Source organism: Salmo salar, chromosome ssa09 (assembly GCF_905237065.1).
Source record: "Salmo salar chromosome ssa09, Ssal_v3.1, whole genome shotgun sequence".
In the NCBI taxonomy this organism is placed as follows: domain Eukaryota; kingdom Metazoa; phylum Chordata; class Actinopteri; order Salmoniformes; family Salmonidae; genus Salmo; species Salmo salar.
In genome coordinates this window covers 112542464-112569161 of record NC_059450.1, presented here as the reverse complement: position 1 = coordinate 112569161, position 26698 = coordinate 112542464, and the positions used below count along the sequence as shown (strand labels likewise).

General features: G+C 45.2%; 1 protein-coding gene across 1 annotated transcript in view; it reads right to left on the bottom strand.

Moving 5' to 3' along the window:
* The window catches only part of rsrc1 (arginine/serine-rich coiled-coil 1), a 191930-nt gene that overhangs the window by 29260 nt on the left and 135972 nt on the right, over nucleotides 1-26698 (bottom strand). The window contains 1 exon segment of the mRNA NM_001140733.1: nucleotides 3036-3104. Coding sequence (NP_001134205.1) covers nucleotides 3036-3104 — 69 coding nt within the window.

The following is a 26698-nucleotide window of genomic DNA, read 5'->3' as shown; positions in this document are numbered from 1 at the left end:
AGTCACTTTTTGTCCTGAATACAAAGTGTTGTATTGGATTTGCCCCAAACATATTACTCATTCCCACTCTCCATATTTTCAAGCATAGTGGTGGCTGCATCATGTTATGGGCAATGTTCCCTCAAATTCTTTGGGGGCACTGAGCAAATGTTTGGTCTAGTGAGCGGAGACTTGAACTTTGCGAGAATTTTGTGCAAATTTTGTGAAACTCCCAGCGAATTTATAGTGATCACTAAGGTTGTACCCTTACAGTTTTAGACAGTACACAAAAGGCTTGTGTGGCTATTTGAGCATAATGTAAGCCTACCAACAAAACCAATGGAGCAAATCCCATAACATTTTCAAATGGAAATAGCTTTTGATTTCTATGATATATCCTCCAGTAGCCTATATGAGGTGTTCAATGCAGGCCTACATTGCATTAAACTTTTAAAAATGTTTTTACATTATGAAGGGCTTGACATTAATTAATGATTTTATACTTGGTCTGTAACAACATCGGCCAAATACGTGAGTGTAAATTGCATTTATTGTGTTGTATGATGCAAGAAACCACTTTACAAAATAAAATGTATTATTATTACCATACAGAGAATTAGACAATGTAGGCTAGCCCTCTGCCTATTGGCTTAATTGCATATTCAAGCCTGTCTCAAAATACACATAAGCTTTATACCTGACTGGTTTTTCAAAGACTACTTGAATTGTAGCCTACACATTTTGTGCTCTTGAAGGAAGCAGTAACTGCCCATTGCTGTACTATACTTATCTATAACTGGTCTAATAACTCGCTAACTAGCAAAGAATATCAACAAATGTGCACCCGCACGGCTCTGATCTGAACAGATCTAAAAAGCGTGTTCACTCGCGGGTGATTTTGTATTTATTTTATTAAACCTTAATTTAATTAGGCAAGTCAGTTAAGAACAAATTCTTATTTACAATGACGGCTTACCAGAAGGAAAAAGGCCTCCTGCAGGGACGGGGGTTGGGATTAAAAATAAAACATACAGTAGGACAACACGCACATCATAACAAGACAGACAACACAACACTACATAAAGAGAGACATAAGACAACACAGCATTGCAGCACAACATGGTAGCATGGTGTTTTCCTAGAGGAAAACCTGGTTCAGTTTGCTTTCCACCAGACACTGCAAGATGAATTCACCTTTCAGCAGGACAATAACCTAAAACACAAGGCCACATTTACACTGGAGTTGCTTACCAAGAAGACGGTGAATGTTCCTGAGTGGCCGAGTTATTGTTTAGACTTAAATCTGCTTGAAAATATAAGGCAAGACCTGAAAATGGTTGTCTAGCAAGTATCAACAACCAACTTGACAGGGCTTGAAGAATCTTGAAAAGAGATTTACCTGGAAAGACTCACAGCTGTAATTGCTGCCAAAGGTGATTGTAACGTACTGGGGTTGAATACTTTCCTAATCATGATATATTAGTGTAAAACTGTTCATACATTTTTTACAAATGTTAGAATTTTTCTTACACTTCGACAGACTATTTTGTGTAGCTCGTTGACAAAAAAATGACAATGAAATCCATTTTAGTCCCACTGTGTAACAACAACATGTGGAAAAAGTCAATGGGTGGGAATACTTTCTGAAGGCACTGTAAGTGAAGACTGAAGAAGTTGGCCAATTGCTCACTGGTCAGCCTGTCTGTCTTTCTGCCTGTACGCCAGCACGTCTATCTGCTTGCCCATCTGCCTGCCCATCCGTCTGTCACCACCACTCAGCTACACAAACCCAGTATGTATTAATGTTACACAGAGCATTATGGACAATGTTCCCTCTAAACTGCGCGCATGCGCAGGCGGTGCCACGCAGTTCCCCAGGGACTGCCCCGCATAGCGCAGAAGAAATATCAGCCCACGGAGAGAAGCACTAGATTGAACTTCAACTTTCTCACAGTTAGTTAACACTATCAATGTTTCCCTTTACTGTGGCAATAGTGATAAAATCAACGCAATATTATCCACTTTCAAAGCAATATACCGAAGCAAAACAAACTATGCAAGAGATTTTGTTGTAGACAGAACGCATCGGAGTAGGATTCTATTGCGCAGAGCTCAGCCCATACTCTACACAGACATGTGCAGCATAACCAATTAGAGATGCAGTAGAACTGTATGCAAATAGACCATTGTCATATATGGATCTGTGCCATTTACTTTGAACTGGACTGCGTTTACAGCTGTGGTCGGGAGTAGATGCACTTGTTTTGAGATCAAAGCGAGAGCTGCATGTAGCCACGTGTGCACATTTTGTTAATATCCTTTGCTAGTTAGTGAGTTATTAGCCCGGTTATAGATAATTTGTAGTCAGCAATAGGGGAGTGATTGCTTCCTACAAGAGCACAAAATGTGTACATTTCTAGACATCTTTGAAAAGCAAGTCAGGTTTTTTTTTTGTCTTAAAGGGGCAGTGTTGTATTTTGAAACAGGCTTAAATAAGCTAAGTAGCCAATAGGGTAGCATAATTTGTCTGATTCTCTGTAATAATGGTATGGGAATAATAATGCATTTTATTTTGTAAAGTGGTTTCTTGCATCAACCACAACAACATTTTCAGTCACCTCCTTGTCTGAAGGACAAGTGTATAAACAGGTTAGTGTCAAGCCCTGTATGTTTAAAAAAAACTTCTTTTTTTTAAGTCTCATGAAATGTAGGCCTATATTAAACGCCACACATTGGCTGCTACTGTAGGCTGCATGATAGAACCGCTATTTCCATGTTAAAAATCTAAGGGATGCATTTTCTCCATTGTTTTTATTATGGTAGGCCACTCTGGTAGGCCTATATTATGATCAAATAGCCACAATAACCTACTTGGCCACTGTTAAAACTGTGACTTACAGTGGGTACAGGGTCAATGTATCAGAAGACCTGAAATTTGCTCAGTGCCCGATTTTTTTTTAGGGAACATTGATTATGTGTACTGTAATACATAATGCTACACAGTCCACATATAGTACCACCTCCACTACTAAACTGATGACATTGACCAGGCTCACCTTCCAACTTCATCTTCTTGGCCTCCTCGTCCTTCCTCTCCTTGGCTTTCAGCACCTCATCGGTTTTGGCTGGAAAGGAGAGAAACCCTCATGAGCAGAGCAAATAGCACATTTCTTTATCTCTTGTAGCAACAACATAACCAGCACACGACGCTGAGCAGTGTATTTGTATCAAGTGTTGTAGGAGTGTTTCCTCTGTTGTCCCCTAACCCGATAAACCCCTTAACACGATAACCTCTCTCACTTTTAATATAGAGACCTAGCTAGCTTAGTCTTATGTTGAATAACCCACCTAACTCTTTAGGTTTAATATCTCACTCTTGAATTTAATAACTGAACTCGGGCCTTAGATTTAATTGCTTATCGTTCCTCTTAAACCTATTAACCTATCTCCCCGATCTGGTTTCTTATGGTCTCAGGGGCCACCCAGGCTCTGCTTTTGGCCTGCGCATTATCCCAATGAATTGTTCTCTCGGAGCAGTAATAGGAAATCAGCTCAGAAAAAGTGACTGGCCATAGAGTAAGAGATAAATCAGATCTGGGGGGGCCTCTTGGTTTGCTAGTTTATTGAATCTAAATTGCAGCCCCCTCGCCCCTCCGGCCCCCTTGTGTGGCGCCCCATGCACATCATCCATCTTGTAGGCTGATAATGGAGCCGGCCCAATTCCACCTGATGTTTGCATTATTACATTTTAGCACGCTAACGAGCTACGGCTAATCCAGCCAGAGAAGAGGAGGAGGACGGGATTGGATGCAGCAGGCGGGGCCTGCATGGCATTTTTCTGTATTATTCTCTCTCTTGCTCTCTCGGTCTCTCCGTTCCTCGATGATGATTTGAATGAAACATAGACCCGGCGTCGCTACATAGCTCTGTAGGCCCCGGGCACCCCGAGCTGCAATTACACATATAATCACAATTGGATTTCAACAGAGCCCGCAATTCTCATCCCCTCATCTCTTCTCCTCGGCACTTCCAGACAGAATGAAGTGTAAATGAAGTGAAAGACTTCTGCCACCCCCAACACTTTGTTTTATTATGACCTAATTTAATCAAAGTCTCCATCACAGAATTGTCAGGAAGGCAACGATGAACTGGAGTCCCTAATAGACGAAGAGATATACCTCCAATAATGTTCTATATACGCTGACAGATATTCCCCATAATCTATTTATATTGCGTATATCCGGCCGTGTGTATGCTGTTGTTTATGAGTGTACATTACCAGTGTGTTGGCTATATAACAGTGGCGTGGTAAGCTTGTATTAAGGTTGTACTAATGTTTTTCCAGTAGCTCTCCTTATTGATGTAATTAAATAGGATCTGGCTCCGTTGTGAGGTCCGACTTTCATTGTTTGTGGGGGCAGGATCCCCTGGAGGCAGAGTGGAGATGAGAGATTGATAAACAGTTTGATTTTGTGCTATCGCCCCGAGCAGTATACTGGAGAGACGGAGGAAGAGAGAGAGAAGAGAGGAAGGGAGGGCGAGAAACAGAAACAGGGAGAAAGTGTGCAAAGCAGAAGGATAAGAGAACCAAGTAAAGGGCTGGAGGGGGGAAACAGAAACAGAAAATAAATGACAAATCACTCTTTACTGTCTCACTTCTTTCAGTCTTTTTTCACCTCTCTTATCTGTCTCACTCAGTGGCTAGTTGTGATGGAAGGGAGGTGGTAACTTGGCGGGATTAGGGAAGTTAGAAGCCATTTGGAGCTAAGTCATTGTGCTAAAGAGGCAGAACGTCAGTCACATCAGACTGGCTGTTGAGTTAAGCAGCCGTGGCACTAGTGTGACAGCCGTTTTGTCTACGGCAATTACTAAACAAAGACGGCAGCCAAGGAGTCACAGGGAAAGGGTAGAACTTATGGCCTGCATCTGTGTGTAAACACACTAACACGCGAGCGCGAACACACCCCTAGATCATCCATATGCAGTCACACAAAGACCTGTTCGCTCTACTTCCACATACTGTATGCACTCACAAACAAACATGGTACACCCACATTCATTTCCTATTAGTTCTCGAGTACAGTGTTCTCCTCTCCCCTTCTCCTCTCTGTTTTGGAAAAGTTTAAACTCATTAAGTGTAATGTTATTGCAGACTCAATTTTACACCGCTCACTCATCAACTAGTAAGATAGCAATAAAGCCCAATGGCCCCTCGGAGACGTTAATGCTTTGAAATAAATGATATACTGCAACAGAAACGTAATTAATTTACAGGCCGTATTGATAGCCCTGCCATTCTCGGCACTATCTTTTTTAATCTCTGCTAACATCTTCATTATTGGGGGAAATCGCCTGAGTGAAGGAACCGAGTCATCGCTGATGAATTGCCTGAGAGAGATGTGGCAGCCCACTCAAATGTTGTGTCTCGGCGCATCAATTTCTCTTAAGCATTTCATTATGGCCAACAATAAACAGCGTTGGCTATGACATGTTTTTAACGGTGTAGTAAGTAGAGGAAGTGGATTCTAGGTAAATGAGAGGGGGATTCAAATCAGTCTGTTCTTATTCTGGTTTATGCGAGGAAGACACTTACCTTGAATACCTTCAAACACCTGTGTTATTTGACACGGGCAAAAAAAGAAAGGCACAATGTGTGTAATAGAGAAGGATGTTTGTGTACGCATGTATTAGAGAGAGACACACAGGAAAATACGTTTTGTGTATGTGTGTGTGAGGTTGGAGGTTACCGTTATTAAGACTAAAGGAGACGGTTACTCACTATGGACACTGTGTTAACAAACCTCCAAACGAGCTTCAATGCCACACAACACTCCTTCCGTGGCCTCCAACTGCTTTTAAATACAAGTAAAACTAAATGCATGCTCTTCAACCGAATGGTGCCTGCACCCGCCCGCCCGACTAGCATCACTACTCTGGACGGTTCTGACTTAGAATATGTGGACAACTACAAATACCTAGGTGTCTGGTTAGACTGTAAACTCTCCTTCCAGACTCACATTAAGCATCTCCAAACCAAAATGAAACCTAGAATCGGCTTCCTATTTCGCAACAAAGCCTCCTTCACTCATGCTGCCAAACATATCCTCGTAAAACTGACTATCCTACTGATCCTTGACTTCGGCGATGTCATTTATAAAATAGCCTCCAATACCCTACTCAACAAATTGGATGTAGTCTATCACAGTGCCATCCGTTTCATCACCAAAGCCCCATATACTACCCACCACTGCGACCTGCATGCTCTTGTTGGCTGGCCATCGCTACATATTCGTCGCCAAACCCACTGGCTCCAGGTCATCTATAAGTCTTTGCTAGGTAAAACCCGCCTTATCTCAGCTCACTGGTCATCATAGCAACACCCACCCATAGCATGCGCTCCAGCAGGTCTATTTCACTGGTCATCCCCAAAGCCAACACCTACTTTGGCCACCTTTCCTTCCAGTTCTCTGCTGCCAATGACTGGAACGAATTGCAAAAATCGCTGATTGTTGGAGAATTATATCTCCCTCACTAACTTTAAGCATCAGTTGTCAGAGCAGCTTACCGATCACTGTACCTGTACACAGCCCATCTGTAAATAGCCCAACCAACTACCTCATCCCCATATTTTTATATATATTTTTGGCTCTTTTGCACGCCAGAATCTCTACTTGCACATCATCATCTGCACATCTATCACTCCAGTGTTAATGCTAAATTGTAATTATTTCGCCTCCATGGCCTATTTATTGCCTTACCTCCCTAATCCTACTACATTTGCACACACTGTACATAGATTTTTCTATTGTGTTATTGACTGTACGTTTGTTTATCCCATGTGTAACTCTGTGTTGTTTTTTTTGTCTCACTGCTTTGCTTTATCTTGGCCAGGTCGCAGTTGTAAATGAGAACTTGTGGCCTACCTGGTTAAATAAAGGTGAAAATAAATATATAAATAAAATAAATAAAACTGGCAGAGAAAATCTTCCTTAGAGCATGACTCAGAGGCATATCCACCGCACGCACGCACGCACGCACGCACGCACGCACGCACGCACGCACGCACGCACGCGCCGCCACGCGCACGCAACGCACGCACGCACGCAGCGCACGCACGCACCGACGCACGCACGCACGCACGCACGCACGCACGCACGCACGCACGCACGCACGCACGCACGCACGCACACACACACACACACACACACACACTCCTACTCCAAAAACACCCAACTCTACCTATTCTCCTCCATCACATCCATCCCTGAGCACCAGCGCTCTCTCTTTCTTTCTCTCTCCCCTTCAGCCTCAGGCCTCTCAATCAAACCAAACAACGCTCATCCTGCTCCTCTGTGATTAATTACTCAGGCCAGAAAATCAAAATCAAACACCCCCGTGTGAGGAAAAGGGGTTCTGCTTTAGAGCAGTGCGCCCACCGAGGGCAGACAGACAGGGGGACGGGAGGCTACGCTTCCCTGCCTGCCTGTGTGCCTCACACACACCTCTACCCCACATCCAGCCCCCACCCCCTTAGAGAAGTCCAGTCCATGGGGGAACAACCCTTGCCCCCCTCACACCCCGCTAGTCTCCTCTGCATGTCCCTCTCGTTCCTAAGTTCACTGGTCCATCAGGCGCTTGCTGCCCTTTCAACCCAGAAGCAGGGGTTTTACTACTACTAACTCTGTATCTTAATGGCACCTTATTCCCTTCGTAGTGCACTCATTTTGATCAGGGCCTTAAAGTAGTGCACTAAATAGGGAATAGGGTGCCTCTTAGGATGCATCATACTACTACTGCTGGTAGTGATGGCGGTGGTGGTGGAGGTCATGGTGTACGGAGGGGGAGAGGGAAGGGTTTTTTAGACTGATCTACACTGACTAACTAATCAGATGGGAACACCATCCATCACTTTCCCTCAACAGGGCTCTCTATAACCCCCTCTAACATCCCATTCACATCACCCAAGCACCTACATCTAGGCCACATGTTGAGACATGATCTGGGTCCCAAATGGCACCCTATTCACAATGTAGTGCACTACTTTTGACCAGAGCCCCGTGGGATCTCCTGGCCCTGGTCAAAAGTAGCGCACTACATAGGGAATAAGGTGCCATTTGGGATGCAGCCCGAGACGTTAACGAGAGAAGGGACAAATCAACGCAAACAATGGAGTGGACGGAGGGGAATAGATAGAGTGGATTGTGCGAGGGAGTAGCCTGGAGGAAGAGCTCATTTACACACTACAGTCTCCACTCGAAGAACCCCCAGGAAATGCAAACAGAACCTCTGGTCTACTGACACAGCTCAATAAGTTTTGCGGAACAACAAAGACTAACAGTAAGCAAATAGTATCAAACCAAAATGGAAAACAGTGGGATAGAAAAACGTAGAGAAGCACTGATCAGACTGAAATAGAGATGCTAAAAAAGTCAGCTTCTGAGTATTACCCAGTCCTCAACATGTTATGGATGTGTGGGTAGGGGTGTGTGTGTGTGAGTTAGTGATGCGTGGGCCAGCTGTTTGTTCGCCCGCAATTGCTAATAACCCATCTGCAACCACCCTACTATATGTAATAAAGGGGAAATCTGAGGCCCACACCCGACCCTAACCCGCAAATATAGAAAATGCACTGTAGAGAGACGCCGGAACAATATTTTATGTAAGCCTTATTTAGATAGGCCTATATTTCTGATTATAATTTCCAACATTTTACTAGGCTATTTGTTAGTCAACTTGTCTATAATTAGATAAATGCAGCTTCTCTTCTGTCGTTACTTGTTGCCCTAGAACACATGGCAAACTCATTCCACGGAGGGCGGAGTGTCTGCGGGTTTTCGCTCATCCCTTGTACTTGATTGATTTAATTAAGGTCACTAATTAGTAAGGAACTCACCTCACCCGGATGTCTAGGTCTTAATTGAAAGAAAAAAAACTTAAACCAGCTGACACCAAGCCCTCCATGGAATGAGTGACACACGCCTGCCATAGAAGACTAAATAAACCCTTGCTCACCTGAAAATATGTCATACAGCGATAGAATAAAAGCTTTAATCTAGTTGACATCTGTAAAGTTTTTTGCTTTCATCTCGGCTTCTCCCTCGCAGCAAAGACGTTTAGGGACAGTTCCCTTGACGTGCCATATATGAAGTCCCCGTCTTGTGACTGTCGAATTTATATGGCACCTCACAATCATCACACATAACATCTTTCCCAAGCATTAAGCTACTGGTCAGCACCTTCCTTCTCTTTATTTACAACTCTCCATTTCACAGCTTTTCTCTTATTGAATTAAACTCAAACATTGTCCTTTTTCCCTCAGTGGATCGAAGTTAACTTTTTCTGCTCAAAAGCATTTGGCGTGTATTTGGCGTGTATTTGGCGGGTATTTGGCGTGTATTTGGCGGGTATTTGGCGGGTATTTGGCGGGTATTTGGCGTGCGTACAGTTGGCCCTAAAGCTTAGGCACTAACACTAGATAAAGAATGATGAAAGAAAAACCTCAACGTAGCATATAGATATGAATTGCGCAAGAATTATACATGTATGGATTTTTAATGCCTTGTTTCTGCTTAATTCAACCCGCCAGCCACCTACCCGCCCTTCATCAACACAATATTTCATGACCCTAAACCTGCCCGCCCCACAGATATAACTGCGAGAACTGCGGGTTATAAGTCAATCTGAGCATCACTAGTGTGTGTGTGTGTGTGTGTGTGTGTGTGTGTGTGTGTGTGTGTGTGTGTGTGTGTGTGTGCTGGATGTGGGTGAGTGTGTTTGTACTGTATGTGAATTTGTGTATGTGCGTTTACAGAATGTGTGTTTGTGTTCGTGGGTGCGTATGTGTGTGTGTGTGTATGGAGAGTAGAAGGGGGGGTTCCTGTTATCCACCCGCCAATCAAAGTGAATCTGAATGTCAGGAGGAGAGGAAGCATGATAAATCAACCTTACGCCCAACGACAAACACAATATTAGCAGCAGCACCGCGCGATTGGAGAAATGTCCCATTGAATCAGGAATGCACTTTACAGTGAGCCACAGCCAGGCAACCTGCACAGTGCAGACACACATACGTACACACACACGCACACTTCCATCCATCCGTCCACAGGCCAGGAGACGAGAGGAGAGACGGATTTAAGTGAATAGGATGAAAGGATAAAATGATCAGCCATTAAATGAAATTGAACCCTTGTGGCCTCTCTAGGCTTCCTTTAGCACTAGAATGCATATGGCGTCACAGTTAGGAATAATGAGGGCAAGAGGTGAAGTGTTTCTCACCAGGGCACTGCCACTATCTGCCACTAGGTGGCACAGGATACTGTGTGCCATAGTAACAGACGAGAATACCAGAGGCCTGTGTGTGGGTGTGTACGTGCAGATGGGCTTAAGTGCATGTAGTCCTATTAAAACCAGTCCATGTACAACTTGTAAGGCATAATTTTGAACAGGGGAATCAGGCCGGTGCTTTAATTTAATTGAACAGTTGAACAATAGGTGGGTGGAAAAGCATTCAGAGAAGCATGATAAAAACGTATGGACAATAATACACAGACAATTATGGACAAAAATACACAAACAGTGACTTCATGTTTTCTATAGTAAATAGAAAGTATGAGCAAAAGCCTGGGATGTATTCATTAGTGCACACTGTAGCAACATTTTTCACAACAGCAAATGTTTTGCACTAAAAACATGACTTTTAATTGGACAAATTCAGGGAGGTCACTCCCTGTTTCGTCCCGTTTGATTTTGTTCAGTTCCAAGTGAATGCACCCCTGAAAAAGGAGGGCAGAGACACCAAACCAACTTCACGGCCTGCCATCCACCCGTGGCCTCTGATCTACTATCAAGAGAACGTAATGACGGCCCATAAAATATTAACAAACAAAACAATTAGAACGAGATATCTTACCAATTCAATCAATTATTCATTGACAATCGTCTCAGAGGCTGCTTTATTCCCTGTGTTTCCTGCTATATTCTTAGAAAAGGCTTCAATTACGAGGCTACACACTGGTTCTATCCCATCCTGATGATGGATCACCCTAGTGCACAACAGTTTATTTTATTTATTTTTATTTCACACATTTCCAAATGAGAAAAGAAAAAAAAACTTTTTACGCATTTCCGTCAGAGAGAGAGGAAACAAATTGTGTCTATGTGAGACCACAGATGATTTTCTACTTAATAATCAGAATGAATCATGAGGTTTAAGGTCAACAGCTTGGTAGAGAGACGGTAAAGGCTAGTTTTCATTTTCCACATGAGACATCTTAGGCTCTGCCTGCTTTTATTCAGGATCAGTTAAGAGTTCCAGTGGACTATGCTGCTGTTTGTTTATGGGCTGTTGGAGTTGCTCTCTGTGCCCAGAGAAGAGGTGAGGATCCTGGGGTGGTGGAGGCCCCGTCCTGGGCCACAGCAGGCCTTCAACCACCCAGCTACTCTATGGACCTCCCAGGTCCCTGAGCACCCAGTTGCCTAGGCACACGTGGCCCCCCATGCATGGGTTACAGAGGTGAGGGCCCTAGTCTCCTATCCTGGGGCCAGAACCTTCCACAGCAGGGCTAGGGGGCTCACTTCATGTGGGCGCAGGAGCGCACAAAGTGTGTGAGTGAACGTGCATGTGTGGTTCAGGTCAGAGAAGCACAGCAGGCCCACAACCTTCCTCTCCCAAACCAAAGAGCGAAGCTTTCCCATAATTCCACAGTTTCACCGCTGCCCTTTAGGGTACGAGGGCCAACACCTTCAGTCAGAAAAAGGGCTTCTGGGAAAGGCATGGAGGAATACAGGCCTCTCGCGGTCAGGTTGGGGTCAGGGTGAGATCACCTTGTGGACGGCACACAGCCCTGAGGTTGAAAACATAAACACGTACTATTGTACAGCCAACCAGAGTTCACTACCACTATGCCAAACAGAGTACATAGAAGTTCCTTGATAAACACTCAAAAATATAGACAAGGTCCTGAAAGGGCTTTATGAAGAAAATACATAATGCAGATATCACAGAGTGAAATATTCACGAGGGCTGGGACACTGGATGACACCCCTCCCCCTCCATCCCTCTACCCTCACCCTGACCAGGTCTCGTCATCACTCTCCTCTGCCCTTTTCTTGCTCCCTTGGTGTATCTCTCCCTCCCTCTCCTATCTCTACCCCCATGCTGCTCTCCCTCTCGCCTCTCCTTCCACCACGCCGCTCTCTCTCCTCCTGCTGTGGCAGGAGTCTGCCTCTTTGAACTGGTCCACTGCTGGGATTTAGGAGGGATGGAGGGGGGGGGGGCACACAATGCATGTCTAACATGCTGTGTTTATTTTTAAGTATGGGGTGTTTTTAAGTGTGCTCGTGTATTTCCGCTAAGAATATGTGTCTGTGAGTATGTGCGTGTGTCTGTGGTAGAGTATCAGCGTGTGTGTGTATGTATATTGTCATTGTGCACATGGGTGGGGAAGGGTGTGTGTGCATGGTGTGTGGGTGTAGTGGGGAGTATACGAGTGTGTAGTAGGATGTGTGTTCCTGAGTCAGTGTGTGGTGAGAGTGCTGATGTGATGAATGGAGAATAATAGGCTGGGTTTCCGCGCTGAAAGACAACGCAGGATCTCATTGTGACTGAGTGGGCGAGAAGACGGAGGCTTGCAGCTTGAGCCGGACCCCCGCACATGAAACGCAAACTCTGGGCGCTAATCGGCCGGCCGACACAAGGCGAATCAGGAGGGCGGCCACTTAGAAAGAGAATAGGGGGAGACCCGGTCCCTGTGCAGTCTCAATAGGGCTCAGCAAGACTGTTGATATCAGATAACAAACATGGAGGACAAAGGAGGTGGAGACTTGGTGGTCCTCTGGGCCTCTGTGTGTGTGTGTGTGTGTGTGTGTGTGTGTGTGTCCGTCCAAAGCCCTCTGCAGAAGGAGAGAGATGAGGATGGACGTGGCCCCTGGACTACAAACAGCAAGGACAAGACACTCCACTGAACACTACAGGCTAAAATAGAGAAGGGAGCAGAGAGACAGAACACATCACTAGAAGGCCTTTCTAACGATAGAGAGAGATGTGTTTTGCCTAGCCCTATCAGGTATGAGAAAAAAATACAGCTATCTACGTATGGTTTTTATTTTATACAGAGAGATAAAAAGAGTGAAACAATACGAGAGAAATAATGAGAGCAGGGCAGAGAGGAAAAAAAGAGGGGAAAAGAGAGTGATAGGCAGAGAGAGGACCAGGCAGGGAGAGAGAGAGCGGTAGAAATGAGCCCCCCTCTAAGGCACCCAAGCAGACCCCCTTCTCATCTCTTAATGCTTATTTTCACCACTTTGCTTAAAATATTGATAATCAATTAGGCCCACGTCTGTTTTGCTACAGAATCTGTGTCACGGTCTATCACACTGTCAGAGCCAATTCGCCGCTCATTCAAAGTTCATTTTTTCCTTGGCCGATTTCTGCCTTTGGAGGAGTCATTAACCGGGGAACATAGCCCGAGGTGCAATCACCTATTCTCTTTCATTACAGGGGAGATGGAGAAGGTGAGAGAGATTATTAGAACTTTGGAATGATCACAAAGCTTCAGAGTCGCCTGTCAGATCCCCCCTACGTGTAATTCATCTGGCCCCGCTCCCCACTCGCCCCCCTCTCGCCTCACCCTCCTCCTCCCTCCTATCCTCTCTCCTCCTCCCTCCTTTCCCCCGCGCCAGGGGTTTGGACGTAGACATTATTCATGAACATCTGCAGCGCGCTGAATATTCCCACTGCCTCCGCCATGATGAAAAGGGAGCTGCCCCTTTGACTTTAAAATTAACATCCCGGCAAAAATATTACGGCCAAGCCGAGCATTTTCATTATTTTTCCTCTGCGCAGTGCGCACAGAGATGGGATGGGAGGATGATATAGGTGGAAGGAGGAGTGATGTACAATACGATAGAGAGGGAGAAAAAGGAACACCTCTTGTATTGGAGATCTTCTATTATGGTTACAAATAAAACAGTACTGAATGGAAAACATCTAAAATGTCATAATTAGAGCAGTAAGCATGTTCTGTAACCATGTTGGTTCTTTGTAGCCAACCCAACCCAGGGTTGTGTTCATTAGGCACCAAACAGAAGAAACCAGACTGAAACAGGGAGGTACAACGTGCACCTGTCCAATAAGAGATGCTACTTTTCGCGTTCCGTTGCAAAACTTTCAGTTGTGTGCCCTAATGAACACGACCCAGGCTGATGTAAGGAGTGTCTGTTCAGCAGGCAGACTATGCTGTTCTCAGGTACAGCTCCCCTGGGGGTCTACACACATGAAAGATCAGCTAGACATATAGACGGACGGACGGACGGACAGGGAGGAGAGCCTTCTTCCTTCTCTCACACCAGTGGAGGAACTGCTGGACAGAAACCAAACTAGACACTGTGTTGTTTATCCTCACTATCACTCTCTGAGAGACTCAACAATTAAACTCCTTGGAGAGCTCCCTTTGATTTCTAAACACCTTACAGAGGTAATGACATAACGTCATAGCTGGCCAACTATGATGAGTACATCAGTCAGGTTTTTGAACATGTAACAGCCATTCATTTCACAATGCGCAAAAGGTTTTAAGTATTTATTTGTGCGTGCCGCCTCTTGCAATTTAGCCGGCTGCATTACGGTATGCGATGTGCACCCGTCTCGCCTTGCTGCTCCTCAGCAGTGTAGTATCGGGTGTTTCCATACCATACCTTGCTGCTCCTCAGCAGTGTAGTATCGGGTGTTTCCATACCATACCTTGCTGCTCCTCAGCAGTGTAGTATCGGGTGTTTCCATACCATACCTTGCTGCTCCTCAGCAGTGTAGTATCGGGTGTTTCCATACCATACCTTGCTGCTCCTCAGCAGTGTAGTATCGGGTGTTTCCATACCATACCTTGCTGCTCCTCAGCAGTGTAGTATCGGGTGTTTCCATACCATACCTTGCTGCTCCTCAGCAGTGTAGTATCGGGTGTTTCCATACCATACCTTGCTGCTCCTCAGCAGTGTAGTATCGGGTGTTTCCATACCATACCTTGCTGCTCCTCAGCAGTGTAGTATCGGGTGTTTCCATACCGTGTAACAGGCACAACGGGAGAATGCCGGTCTGAGCTTTCGCCATCATTACAGCAACAACCAGCCTTGTTTTGCAGCTCGTTAAAAAGCGCCCGCTGATTTGACACGTTCGCCAAACATGACAACAATCGGATCAAATGTACACAACTTTCGCACTAATCTAATTTGCGGGCGGCTGCTGCAAACTACGGATGGGCCTTTAAACGGCTCCATCTGGGTTGACTTCTATCTCTCTCCTCCTTCTGAGCAACAAATGGGAGTAAATAAAGAATAAATGCAGCGATACAAAAAAAATCAGGGGAGGAGGTGTTTTTTTACAACCACACTCAAAGGTTAAGTCAGTGGGGTTTGACATGGACTGAAATGGGTGCTTTTTGCCTCTGCTCTTGTTTATTGCAAATGGCAGACCAAGTTTACTCTGGCAGTTAGAGGCAAAATGAGGCTTGACAGCTTTGTCAGGGAATTTGAGTGGTTCAGTGGCAGGGCAGGAATCGGGATGATTCTACGTCTTTCATCTCCAAACCGCGGCCGTACGCTCACCAAGCCTCCTCCACAGGGAAGAAATAATAAAAACACACACACTTCCGGGCCTGCCACGGTTTTTGTGGATGACAGATGATTTTCCCAACCCTCGTCAAATTAGGGAAAAAAGCTTTAAAAAAAGAAATATGCAGACCAGAAGTTTGGATGCTCTGGACTGACGCAGAGCAAACATGACAAGAGATGTTAGAACTCTTTCTGAAAAGTAGAAATGAAAACTCCTGCTCTCCCTCTCTTGGCCGGTGCTGTATAGGAGCTGATGCCATCCCACTCAGCATCGCAGTGTTTGAGGCCATTTCTCTCTAGTTCCTTATAGGTTCATTTAAAGACTATGTCTAAGACTGCAGCTCTATTAGCGTGACCCTCCTCTGCCACCTCTGAACACTGCCTCTCCCAACAGAGAGCTTCCCACCACAGGCTGAGGGCCAGCCTACAGGAGTCATTCTACTACTCAGACTCCACCGCTAGGCACTGGGAGCCAGGCACCAGCTTCTCCATCTCTCCCTGACTCCCACTTGCCTCTAGGAAAGGCCGGTGGAGAGAGCTGGAGCGTGAGGAAGAGAGAGAGAAAAAGAGAAAAGTCAATGTGATTGAAAGAAAAGGAGGGGATAAAGGAAGGGATAGAAGGAGGCCTCGCCACAAAGGTATTGTAGTTTCACTCAGAGCCTTGACTCCTTCTGATCTGCCATATCCGCTCAGTCGCTTTTTCAATTTAGTCAATTTGTTCCTCTGTCTCTCCCAAGCGAGGCGGATGAGGTATGAAATTAATCTTTATCCACTTTTTGTGGCGTTACCTCCAAATGCACAATGTGTGTCGGTAATTAGCCGCAGTGCTTCATTCCAGAGCTTTGGCAGGCTCCTCCGTGTGCCAACTTTTTGCCTTTTGTTCTCGCCGCACAATGCCGCCCACTCCAGCCGTCTCTGTGCTTTCCTGCTCCACACCCACACAGGGCGTTACACAATTCCCTCCAAATGTGCTTCGATTTAAAAACCCATTACTTAGCCCCTGTTGTTTTGTTCGACGCAATTAAAAGAACACCCCCTTCATTTTATTTGGTGGAGCAGCCTTGCGTTCCTTGGCCTTGGCTGGTGTTGCTAGCACGAGCCATGGCCGCCTCAGCCCATCTCATTCGCAGGGTTTTGTTTGGATATTGGCTTAGTTTGGCTTTCCATTTGAAACTACTCTACTCTCTGCCTCATTTTATTGCCCCGACTTGATCAGCTAGTAACTTAAAATACAGATCAATCAAGACAGATGCCAGTGGAGAACTACTGTCATGATATAGCCAACCAGTGAATTATCCTGAACAAGGTTAAAAGGCTACTACTATACATTTCTGAGAAGCATTCCCGAATTCGAACATTTTTAAATCTCGATTTCAAAACATTCAGAGAGAAAAAGTTACCTGGCCCAGGTAATGTTAATGATAGGTCTGGAGCCCTTTTTGGGAGTGGGCCAGGGCAGGGTGGACAGCTGGCCTGTAATTCACGCTGAGACAATGACTCTGTAAACTACAGGCACACTCAGACACTCTCCCTCCTCCTCTTGTTGTAAGTCCTTTGCCTCTAATTGAGTGGTTTGGAGTCTCTTCCCCACTTACATTAGCTCTGGAGCGAGATATGGAAACTTTGTAGGTGCGTGTGTGGGGAGGGTGTGCGTCTGTGTGTGCGCGCGCGTGTGTGCCTGGCTGAATGTTGAGTGTGGACCGTGTGAAAATTGTAGCGTGGAACTCGGGTCACACCGTTTCAGAAGGATTCTGGGAGAAGGGTGTGGTTACAAGGCAATTCCCATAGCGCTCTGGTCAATAGTAGGGCACTATGTGGGGAATAGGGTGCCATTTGGGAGGTAGACAGGGCGAGAGGAAGGACTTCTCCTGTTTAACATAGCCAACAACGTCAGACATGTTTTTAACACCCAAGGAAAATAACACACATACTTTCCATGTACATTGTGATTTTAAGGGCTCAGTTGATCAGAGCATGATGCTTGCAACAGTTGATTTCCAAGTGGGCTACATACATTGTATTTGGTAACTTTGGATTCAAGCTCCTAGGCGTATAAATTATGTTTTTTTTTTAATGTTTTTTTTACAAAACCTACTCATGCACAGCAACATTCTCTTCCTACTAATGCCTTCATACATTTCTAATAAACTTAAAACTTCCAGTAAACTTCTACTGAGCTAACATTTAGGCGTACCCTCCTAATGCTGTACCTCAGTCCCCATTTCACCTGGTAAAGCACGTCATCTATACAGACGCTACAGCAGCCAGCTCTGCCACTAGGCCTATAAAGCACCCTCTAACACCTAACCAGTAGCACTCAGTGTGCACACTCATTTCCCTACACTGTGTTTAATAGCCACAATTATCAAGGAACCCTGGGTTTCATTTTCAGCTGCCTTGTTGTATTGTCTGTAATTGCATTATGAAATGGAGTGTTGACTTGCTGCAATTGTGAGGTAATACCACTTTAGTGATAATGAGAATGTTAGATATGACCGACTGTGCATATTAATCATTCCAGAAAATTTCAATCCGGCCCGCTTGCTAAAGGGCTTCCGTTTAATCAACTTAATTTATAAAACAACCTACTCATAAGGCAATTACACGTCTATATTTTAATCTAATGAATAATTCATTATGGACAGAATTGTTTATGCTGAAATGATTGTAGTTGCTCTTGTTAATCATCATTGGGAAACTGCACCGATGTTAGATTTGATATATTCAGTGAAGTGGGTGGCAGAGTCAAGCAGAAGTTTTTGGGTGAACCATCGGTTCTTTCGTTTAGGTCCTGAGGCTCAGGCCCACCACCTGCACCCCACTCTCTACATCCAAAATACACACACACCTACTCATCCACACACACCACTCTTTCTCTCTCACACACACCACTCTTTCACACACTCTTTCACACACTCTTTCACACACACACACACACACACACACACACACACACACACACACACACACACACACACACACACACACACACACTACTACCCTCTGCAGAGCTGCTAGCCCTTATCGATCCCCCTTTTAAGCTCCTGAATAATAAATTCCAGCCCCACCCCCCAAAAAAGCCCAACTGTGGCGCAAAACTGGCTTAAACTGGACTAATTACATCAGTGCTGAAAGGAAATCATTGATCAACAGCATTATGGGAAATTTAACTGCCACCCCAAACTGGATCAAAGTAAATGAAGTGGCTTAGCGGGATCTCAGGGGGGCTCTGCCGGGGGGGAGTCCGGATTAACACCCCTGGACAGGCGCTAACGCTAACACACTCACCAGACCTGTATGAATATACAGTACACACACACACCAGGGACCCGGGTTGTGGCAGGTGTGAGTAGCAGGTTGTTATTTATTAGGATAATCACAGACTAACGTAAGTCTCTCAGATAGGTGCCTTAAACCGCTGAGTGACAGACCAATATGGGGGGGGGCAGAGATAGTCTTATACACCTTTCAAACCAAGATGTTTTTCCGACCAACTTTTTGCAGACTTTTCTTTATATATGAAAGGTATTTCTGGTGACAAAGTCTATATTTTTACTTCCGCCAGCAGACCTAGTCATGACTGCGGTAAAGTTCTGCCTACGACTTAGTATGAAATGTAGCCGTAGTGCTGAGGCGGCATTGGCATGCACTACGCTCTTAAGCTCTTGATGGTTGCTAGGCAGCGCCCCTTACTACTATCATCCTGGTTGTTCTAAACTTTGTGAGGCATGTCACTTCACCCATCACTTCTCACAGCCCACCACATGCACTGTTTTCTTAACCACAACCGTATATACCCATAAAAAAATCACTGTGGGGATAAATATCACTGAATGAAATTAAATATTGGAATAAAGTAGGCTAATGCAATTCAAGGCATCAAATTGTTATAATACATTTCATTGAAGCAATAGCCTAGTGTGGTCAACAATTTCAGCACCGTTTCGCACTGCTTTGAGACAAGCGTGGGGTCTTGATAAATCAATCAATGTCCGATTTCCTTTTCACCGAATCTCCATTTGGATATTGGTTAGGCTAGGTTGTAGAAAAGTTAGCTTAGTCGAGGTGAGTGCTGCTCATGATCATCTTGTCTAGTTGGCTCATTTATTATCTCTGATCAGAACATTTTGCCAGCATGTTACGTAGCTTAACAAGTTGATTATTTTGCTCTTCACTCGCAGTCGCTTAATGGACTAGGCCTACTCCAGACCAAAAGGCCTGTGAAACAAAATCGATGAATGTGATTTTGTTTCACTGAATCGCCGTCTGTATATTTGGTTAATTCTCAAGCTGGGCAAATAAGTGGTGATATACAGTAGCCCATCTATCACTGATCAGAAACCTTTAGCATGTAATAATGAAGCCTAAATCAAGTGTAGGGATATTATTTTGCTCGATCGAGAATAGGCAACTCCAAAAGTCCGCTGAAGTTGTGAAATATGAACACGAGACTCAAATGCTTTTGAAAATATAGATTGCTATACTTTTATATCGCTTGCCTTGGGCTCTGTTTCAAAACATCACATTTTTTATATGACAGCGGTTCCACACGATGCCATGACACAAGTTGTGTGAGGAAAAATATTTCATTATATCCTTAGCCTACTATAACGTGTGCTGACTGTGATCGGGGTAGCCTGTCTCTTGTCTGTTGAATGAACAAAATAACTATTGATTTCATATGCAAGGCGCAGCCATATAAGCTGCACAGACCAGTAACATATTCAAACTCAAAATATGCCATTCTATTCTTTTGAAAATACATTGTACTAGTCTTATAATGTTTATTAGGACCTGCCTAAAATAAATTAATAAATGGATTTCTTTGTGATGGTGTATATTCAACGGGTTTATTAAAACATAAGTCCATATTGGCCCACGTCTACAATTGCCGGGATGTGCAGGTAGATATAAAAGGCTTCTCCCGGCAAGAATGTGGTAAAATAAAAATATATATTTTAAAAGAAATATATATATATATATATACATATATTTATTAATTGTACACTGCTCAAAAAAATAAAGGGAACACTAAAATAACACATCCTAGATCTGAATGAATGAAATAATCTTATTAAATACTTTTTTCTTTACATAGTTGAATGTGCTGACAACAAAATCACACAAAAATAATCAATGGAAATCCAATTTATCAACCCATGGAGGTCTGGATTTGGAGTCACACTCAAAATTAAAGTGGATCCAACTTTGATGTAATGTCCTTAAAACAAGTCAAAATGAGGCTCAGTAGTGTGTGTAGCCTCCACGTGCCTGTATGACCTCCCTACAACGCCTGGGCATGCTCCTGATGAGGTGGCGGATGGTCTCCTGAGGGATCTCCTCCCAGACCTGGACTAAAGCATCCGCCAACTCCTGGACAGTCTGTGGTGCAACGTGGCGTTGGTGGATGGAGCGAGACATGATGTCCCAGATGTGCTCAATTGGATTCAGGTCTGGGGAACGGGCGGGCCAGTCCATAGCATCAATGCCTTCCTCTTGCAGGAACTGCTGACACACTCCAGCCACATGAGGTCTAGCATTGTCTTGCATTAGGAGGAACCCAGGGCCAACCGCACCAGCATATGGTCTCACAAGGGGTCTGAGGATCTCATCTCGGTACCTAATGGCAGTCAGGCTACCTCTGGCGAGCACATGGAGGGCTGTGCGGCCCCCCAAAGAAATGCCACCCCACACCATGACTGACCCACCGCCAAACCGGTCATGCTGGAGGATGTTGCAGGCAGCAGAACGTTCTCCACGGCGTCTCCAGACTCTGTCACATGTGCTCAGTGTGAACCTGCTTCATCTGTGAAGAGCACAGGGCGCCAGTGGCGAATTTGCCAATCTTGGTGTTCTCTGGCAAATGCCAAACGTCCTGCACGGTGTTGGGCTGTAAGCAAAACCCCCACCTGTGGACGTCGGGCCCTCATACCACCCTCATGGAGTCTGTTTCTGACCGTTTGAGCAGACACATGCACATTTGTGGCCTGCTGGAGGTCATTTTGCAGGGCTCTGGCAGTGCTCCTCCTTGCACAAAGGCGGAGGTAGCGGTCCTGCTGCTGGGTTGTTGCCCTCCTACGGCCTCCTCCACGTCTCCTGATGTACTGGCCTGTCTCCTGGTAGCGCCTCCATGCTCTGGACACTACGCTGACAGACACAGCAAACCTTCTTGCCACAGCTCGCATTGATGTGCCATCCTGGATGAGCTGCACTACCTGAGCCACTTGTGTGGGTTGTAGACTCCGTCTCATGCTACCACTAGAGTGAAAGCACCGCCAGCATTCAAAAGTGACCAAAATATCAGCCAGGAAGCATAGGAACTGAGAAGTGGTCTGTGGTCACCACCTGCAACCACTCCTTTATTAGGGGTGTCTTGCTAATTGCCTATAATTTCCACCTGTTGTCTATTCCATTTGCACAACAGCATGTGAAATTTATTGTCAATCAGTGTTGCTTCCTAAGTGGACAGTTTGATTTCACAGAAGTGTGATTGACTTGGAGTTACATTGTGTTGTTTAAGTGTTCCCTTTATTTTTTTGAGCAGTGTATTTATTTATTTTACCACATTCTTTCCGGGAGAAGCCTTTTACACACTGTGTGTGTGTGTGTGTGTGTGTGTGTGTGTGTGTGTGTGTGTGTGTGTGTGTGTGTGTGTGTGTGTGTGTGGTCTGTGTGTGTGTGTGTGTGTGTAAAAGGCTTCTCCCGGAAAGAATGTGGTAAAATAAATAAATACACTGCTCAAAAAAATAATATATATATACACACACACACACCATAGTCTGTCTGTAAAGGGTTTTACAGTCTTAGTCTCTCAAAGCATCTCAGAGTAGGAGTGCTGATCTAGGATCAGTTTGGATAGATCATAATATGGACTCTATATCACTTATATGGACTCTATATCAGCATTCTGAGATGCTTAGACAAAGCAACCCTAAATGTTCCCTCAGACCCACTCACCATTACTCTCACTGTACATATCCCCCCCTAATATTACTCCACTATCCTATATCTCCATTCAACCTCTAATGTCCCTCCTTGGACTTTCACCATACACCACCATGTCTATACACCTGGGCCTGTATTCATGAAGCTTCTCAGAGTAGGAGTGCTGATCTAGGATCCGTTTTACAATTTCGATTTTGATGAATAAGATTACATGGACAAGGGTGGGACCTGATACCAGATCAGCACCCCCCCCCCCGTGGGGCACTGGGCCCTCCTGTCTGTCACAGACCTGTTGTTCAGGGGCCCATTGTGGGGATAAATGCAGGGGCCCCTGCTGGCTGATTTGGTCACCGATTGGTGCCCTGAGACCCCCTAAATCTCCCCTGTCCCCCCTGGTGCCTCTCCCCTGCTGGCTAGGGACTCCTTCATGCCTAATTAACGGTCCCCACGCTGCCTGCCATACACACACACAGAGCTCAACACAACCACCTGAGATCAACCTGCCCGCAGCAGACAGGTGTGTGTGAGAGCGGGAGAGAAAGAGAAAGAGAGAGACGGAGAAAGGGAGAGAGAGACGGAAAGAGAGAGAGACGGGGAGAGAGAAAGAGAGCAGAGGACAGAAGGAAAAAAGGTTGTACCAAACGATTACAACCTATAACTGAAAGTGAGCAGTTAATGCAGTGACGTGCAAAGAAAATGAGGGTTTCTTATTGGGCATGTTCAGGTAAGTCCCTCCCTGTTTTGGCCAGTTTGCATCCTCGTAAATATACCCCTGTATTTCTCTGTACCAACTTATGCCGCAAACACCAAGGCCCCAGAAGCGAAAACTCACTCTCTAACCCAGCCACTATACTGTTTGCTGTGCACACACAAAGTTACAGGAACTACACTTGCACTTACATTGTGCCTCAAATCTACTTAACAGCAAATCCCGGGTTTACATTCAAGTGACATAAGCGGCGGATATTGAGTGAATAGGTTTACACTGGCATTGTTCTAACTGAGCTTTTCTGGGGGAATTTGCAGGAATTTGTTGGCCTACTGTTTTGTCATCAGAGGGAAGAAATTGAAGGGGAAAAAATTAAGTCGTTTTGTTGGCCCCCATGTTGGTGAGAAGGGGGTTAAGATGATTTGGAGCCCTTTCTTTCTACTATCAGATCATCTAAAATGTTGAGCGATTACAACCAATAATCAGGAGGCAAGCCTATACCGAAGATGTCTGTGTTTGGGAGATAAAGAAAAGGTTTGAGACAGATACGTGAACGACAGAAGCTTATGAAAGAGAGGATAGGAGGAGGAGGAGAGGAGGAGAGATTACTCCTCACACAATAATGTATATTTCTCCCCTTCCCTCGGATTCCAAAATGGCCCTCTCTTTCTCTCTCTCTATCCAGCGATCACATTTTTCCCTGGCCAAACTGAAATGGCTGAAAACTGCCTTATCAAAGGGACTTGTACTGTAGCAGGCAAGCGGGGCCAAGTGGAGATGTTTACAAGGCGAGGGCAGAGAGAAGAAGAGGAGGAAGAGAAAGGAGAGAGCCCAAATCCCGCCGTAATTCCCCCAGCTGTAATCCACTAGGATTTAATGTGTGGGGATTATATATTTATCATAGATGCTCATCCCCTGCTCCCTCTCTCACACCCTGTGTGTCTGTGTGTGTGGGGGGGAATGGTAGAGCAGAGGGAGACTCAGGAACAGAAAAGCCAGGCAGTATTATTACAAGGGCCCGGTATTTAAACCCCTTCTGCCTCCCTCTCTCGCTCTCTCTGTTATAACCACATGTCTTGGTCAATTCACGAAAACAATTCAATTCACTCTGCCCCCCCCCCCTTTTACAATCCCGAGCCCCCTTCTCTTCATCTCTCCAACTCCCTGCCAAAGTTCATGTAGTCCTCTGTTTCTCTCTATTTGTGGCTTGGTGGTGCTGAGCACCGTCACACTTCACCCGTGAGCCCCCTGTGGTTGGTCTCCCTGCTCTAGTCTAGGTAGACAGCTGCAGGACCAGAGCCTGTATTCACTAAGTCCCAGAATAGGAGTGCTTGTCTAGGATCAATTTTGCCTTTTAGATCACTATGAATGAGATTATGGGCAGGGGGACCTGGGCGCCTATCCACAAAGCATCTCAGAGTAAGAGTCCTGATCTAATATCTGTCCATACAATCTTATTCACATTGGGATCTATAAGTCAAAACTGATGCTAGATCAGTACTCCTACTCTGAGACACTTTATGAATACAGGCCCTAGACTAGAGGTTCTAGATCCCAACAGCATGTCTGCTCTACTCTGGACACTCATAGAACTAGGCTAATGAGGATAGCATTGCAGCTGGGAAAAGCATATACTGGACCTCCGCTAATTGCTAACTTCTAATCAGTAAAGCTAAGCCAATAGACACCTATTAGGATACAAAAGGTCCTACACCACCTCACCACACAGACGTGTGTGTGTGTGTGTGTGTGTGTGTGTGTGTGTGTGTGTGTGTGTGTGTGTGTGTGTGTGTGTGTGTGTGTGTGTGCGCGATAGGCAAGAGAGAGGGTCAATTAGGGCTCCGCTACTTTAACGTCACTTTCAACATCCTGTTTTCACCCCCGGCAATCAAAGGAGGATAGGAAGCGGCTCCACACTTCAAAATGAATACACATCATGCTATGAACAGGAGCTAGGCCTACATAGATCAAACGCACCAGATCCCGTTAGATCACCGGTCAGTTCAACAGGCCTCCCGTGTGGTTTAGTCCATCAAAACTATCTAGAGGGTTGAAGGTGTCTGTTCCTGGTCCGGTCAAGTGGTCAAGAAAACCAGGAAAAGCTCAGGAAAAGTCAGGAGAATGTCTTGTTGGGTGTGCCACCATTCTCCGTCCAGGTTTTTGTCTACCTCTTTCCACGTCATTGCCATGCTATTTCAGGTATGAGGCAATCAGCGAGTGAGATTTCCATCTATAATGAAAGATACATGTTCAAGGTACAGAGACCTGTTTCATCATCAAACATTGACCCCACACATCTTATACCGCAAAAGTATATCTTGGAACCCACACTTTGGCTTAGACATGCTTACATAGGCGGACGCACGCACACAGAAGCACACACACACACACACACACACACACACACACACACACACACACACACACACACACACACACACACACACACACACACACACACACACACACACACACACACACACACACAAAAGGCTGCACGCATAGTAGAACATATGCCCTGCAGATGTAGCGCGGAAAGAGACCCGAGTTCTGTGCGAAGGAGACGTAGCGCAAAGAAATACCTGAAGAATGCAAATATGGGATGGGGAAAAAACGAGAGAGAGGGAGATTAAACTAGCAATAATCCCTCCACAACTATCCCTTCTTTTCTGTAGTGCGAGAGAGTGGGAGATGAAAGAGAAACAATGTAATTTCTGGTATTTATTTATCCTTTAAACAGTGGGGGACTGGGCCGCTGGAACTTCAAGACCCCTTGATTGCCACGATGGCTAATTAGGCAGAAATATGCAATTTAGGAAAAATGGAGGGATTAATTAAATGTTTATTTCTCTTCACCCCTCCCTGGGATTGGTCTGGGGATTCCAAGGTGCGTCTGTGTGCAGGCATGCTTTTGTGGCACGTTTTGGTGGTGCCATCAATCTCTGCATTGGGAACATGGATGTCTCTGTCATTGGCAGCCCATGGCACAGACCGGGAAGAGAATTGTTGTGTCTAATTCTGGACAGCACAGCCACACAGCCAAACTATCAGGGAGTTATGGAGGAGGGGAGGTGAGAGGGAAGGAGGAGAAAAGAGAGAGGAAGGAAAGGGGGAAGAAGGGAGAGAGGAAGGAAGGAAGAGAATAGGGAGAGGGAAGGATAGAGGTGGAAGGGAAAGAGGAGGGGAGGAAGTGAGGGAAGAAGGGAGGGAAGACGGGAGATCGAGACGAAAGAAGAGGGGGATAGAGGGAAGGAGGCAGAGGAAGGAGGCGGGTCGTTCCACAAATAAAGTACATTTTAGGTAGTGTAACTTGGTAAATAAAAAAAAACATTGTCATAATGTCATAAACAGCACATGTTCAACTTCATAAAAATAATGTTTTCCCATCTCAAGAAGTAAAAATGTTTCATTGACTATAGTGAGTGCCATTAAAGTAACAGGGTTAACCGTCACATGGTT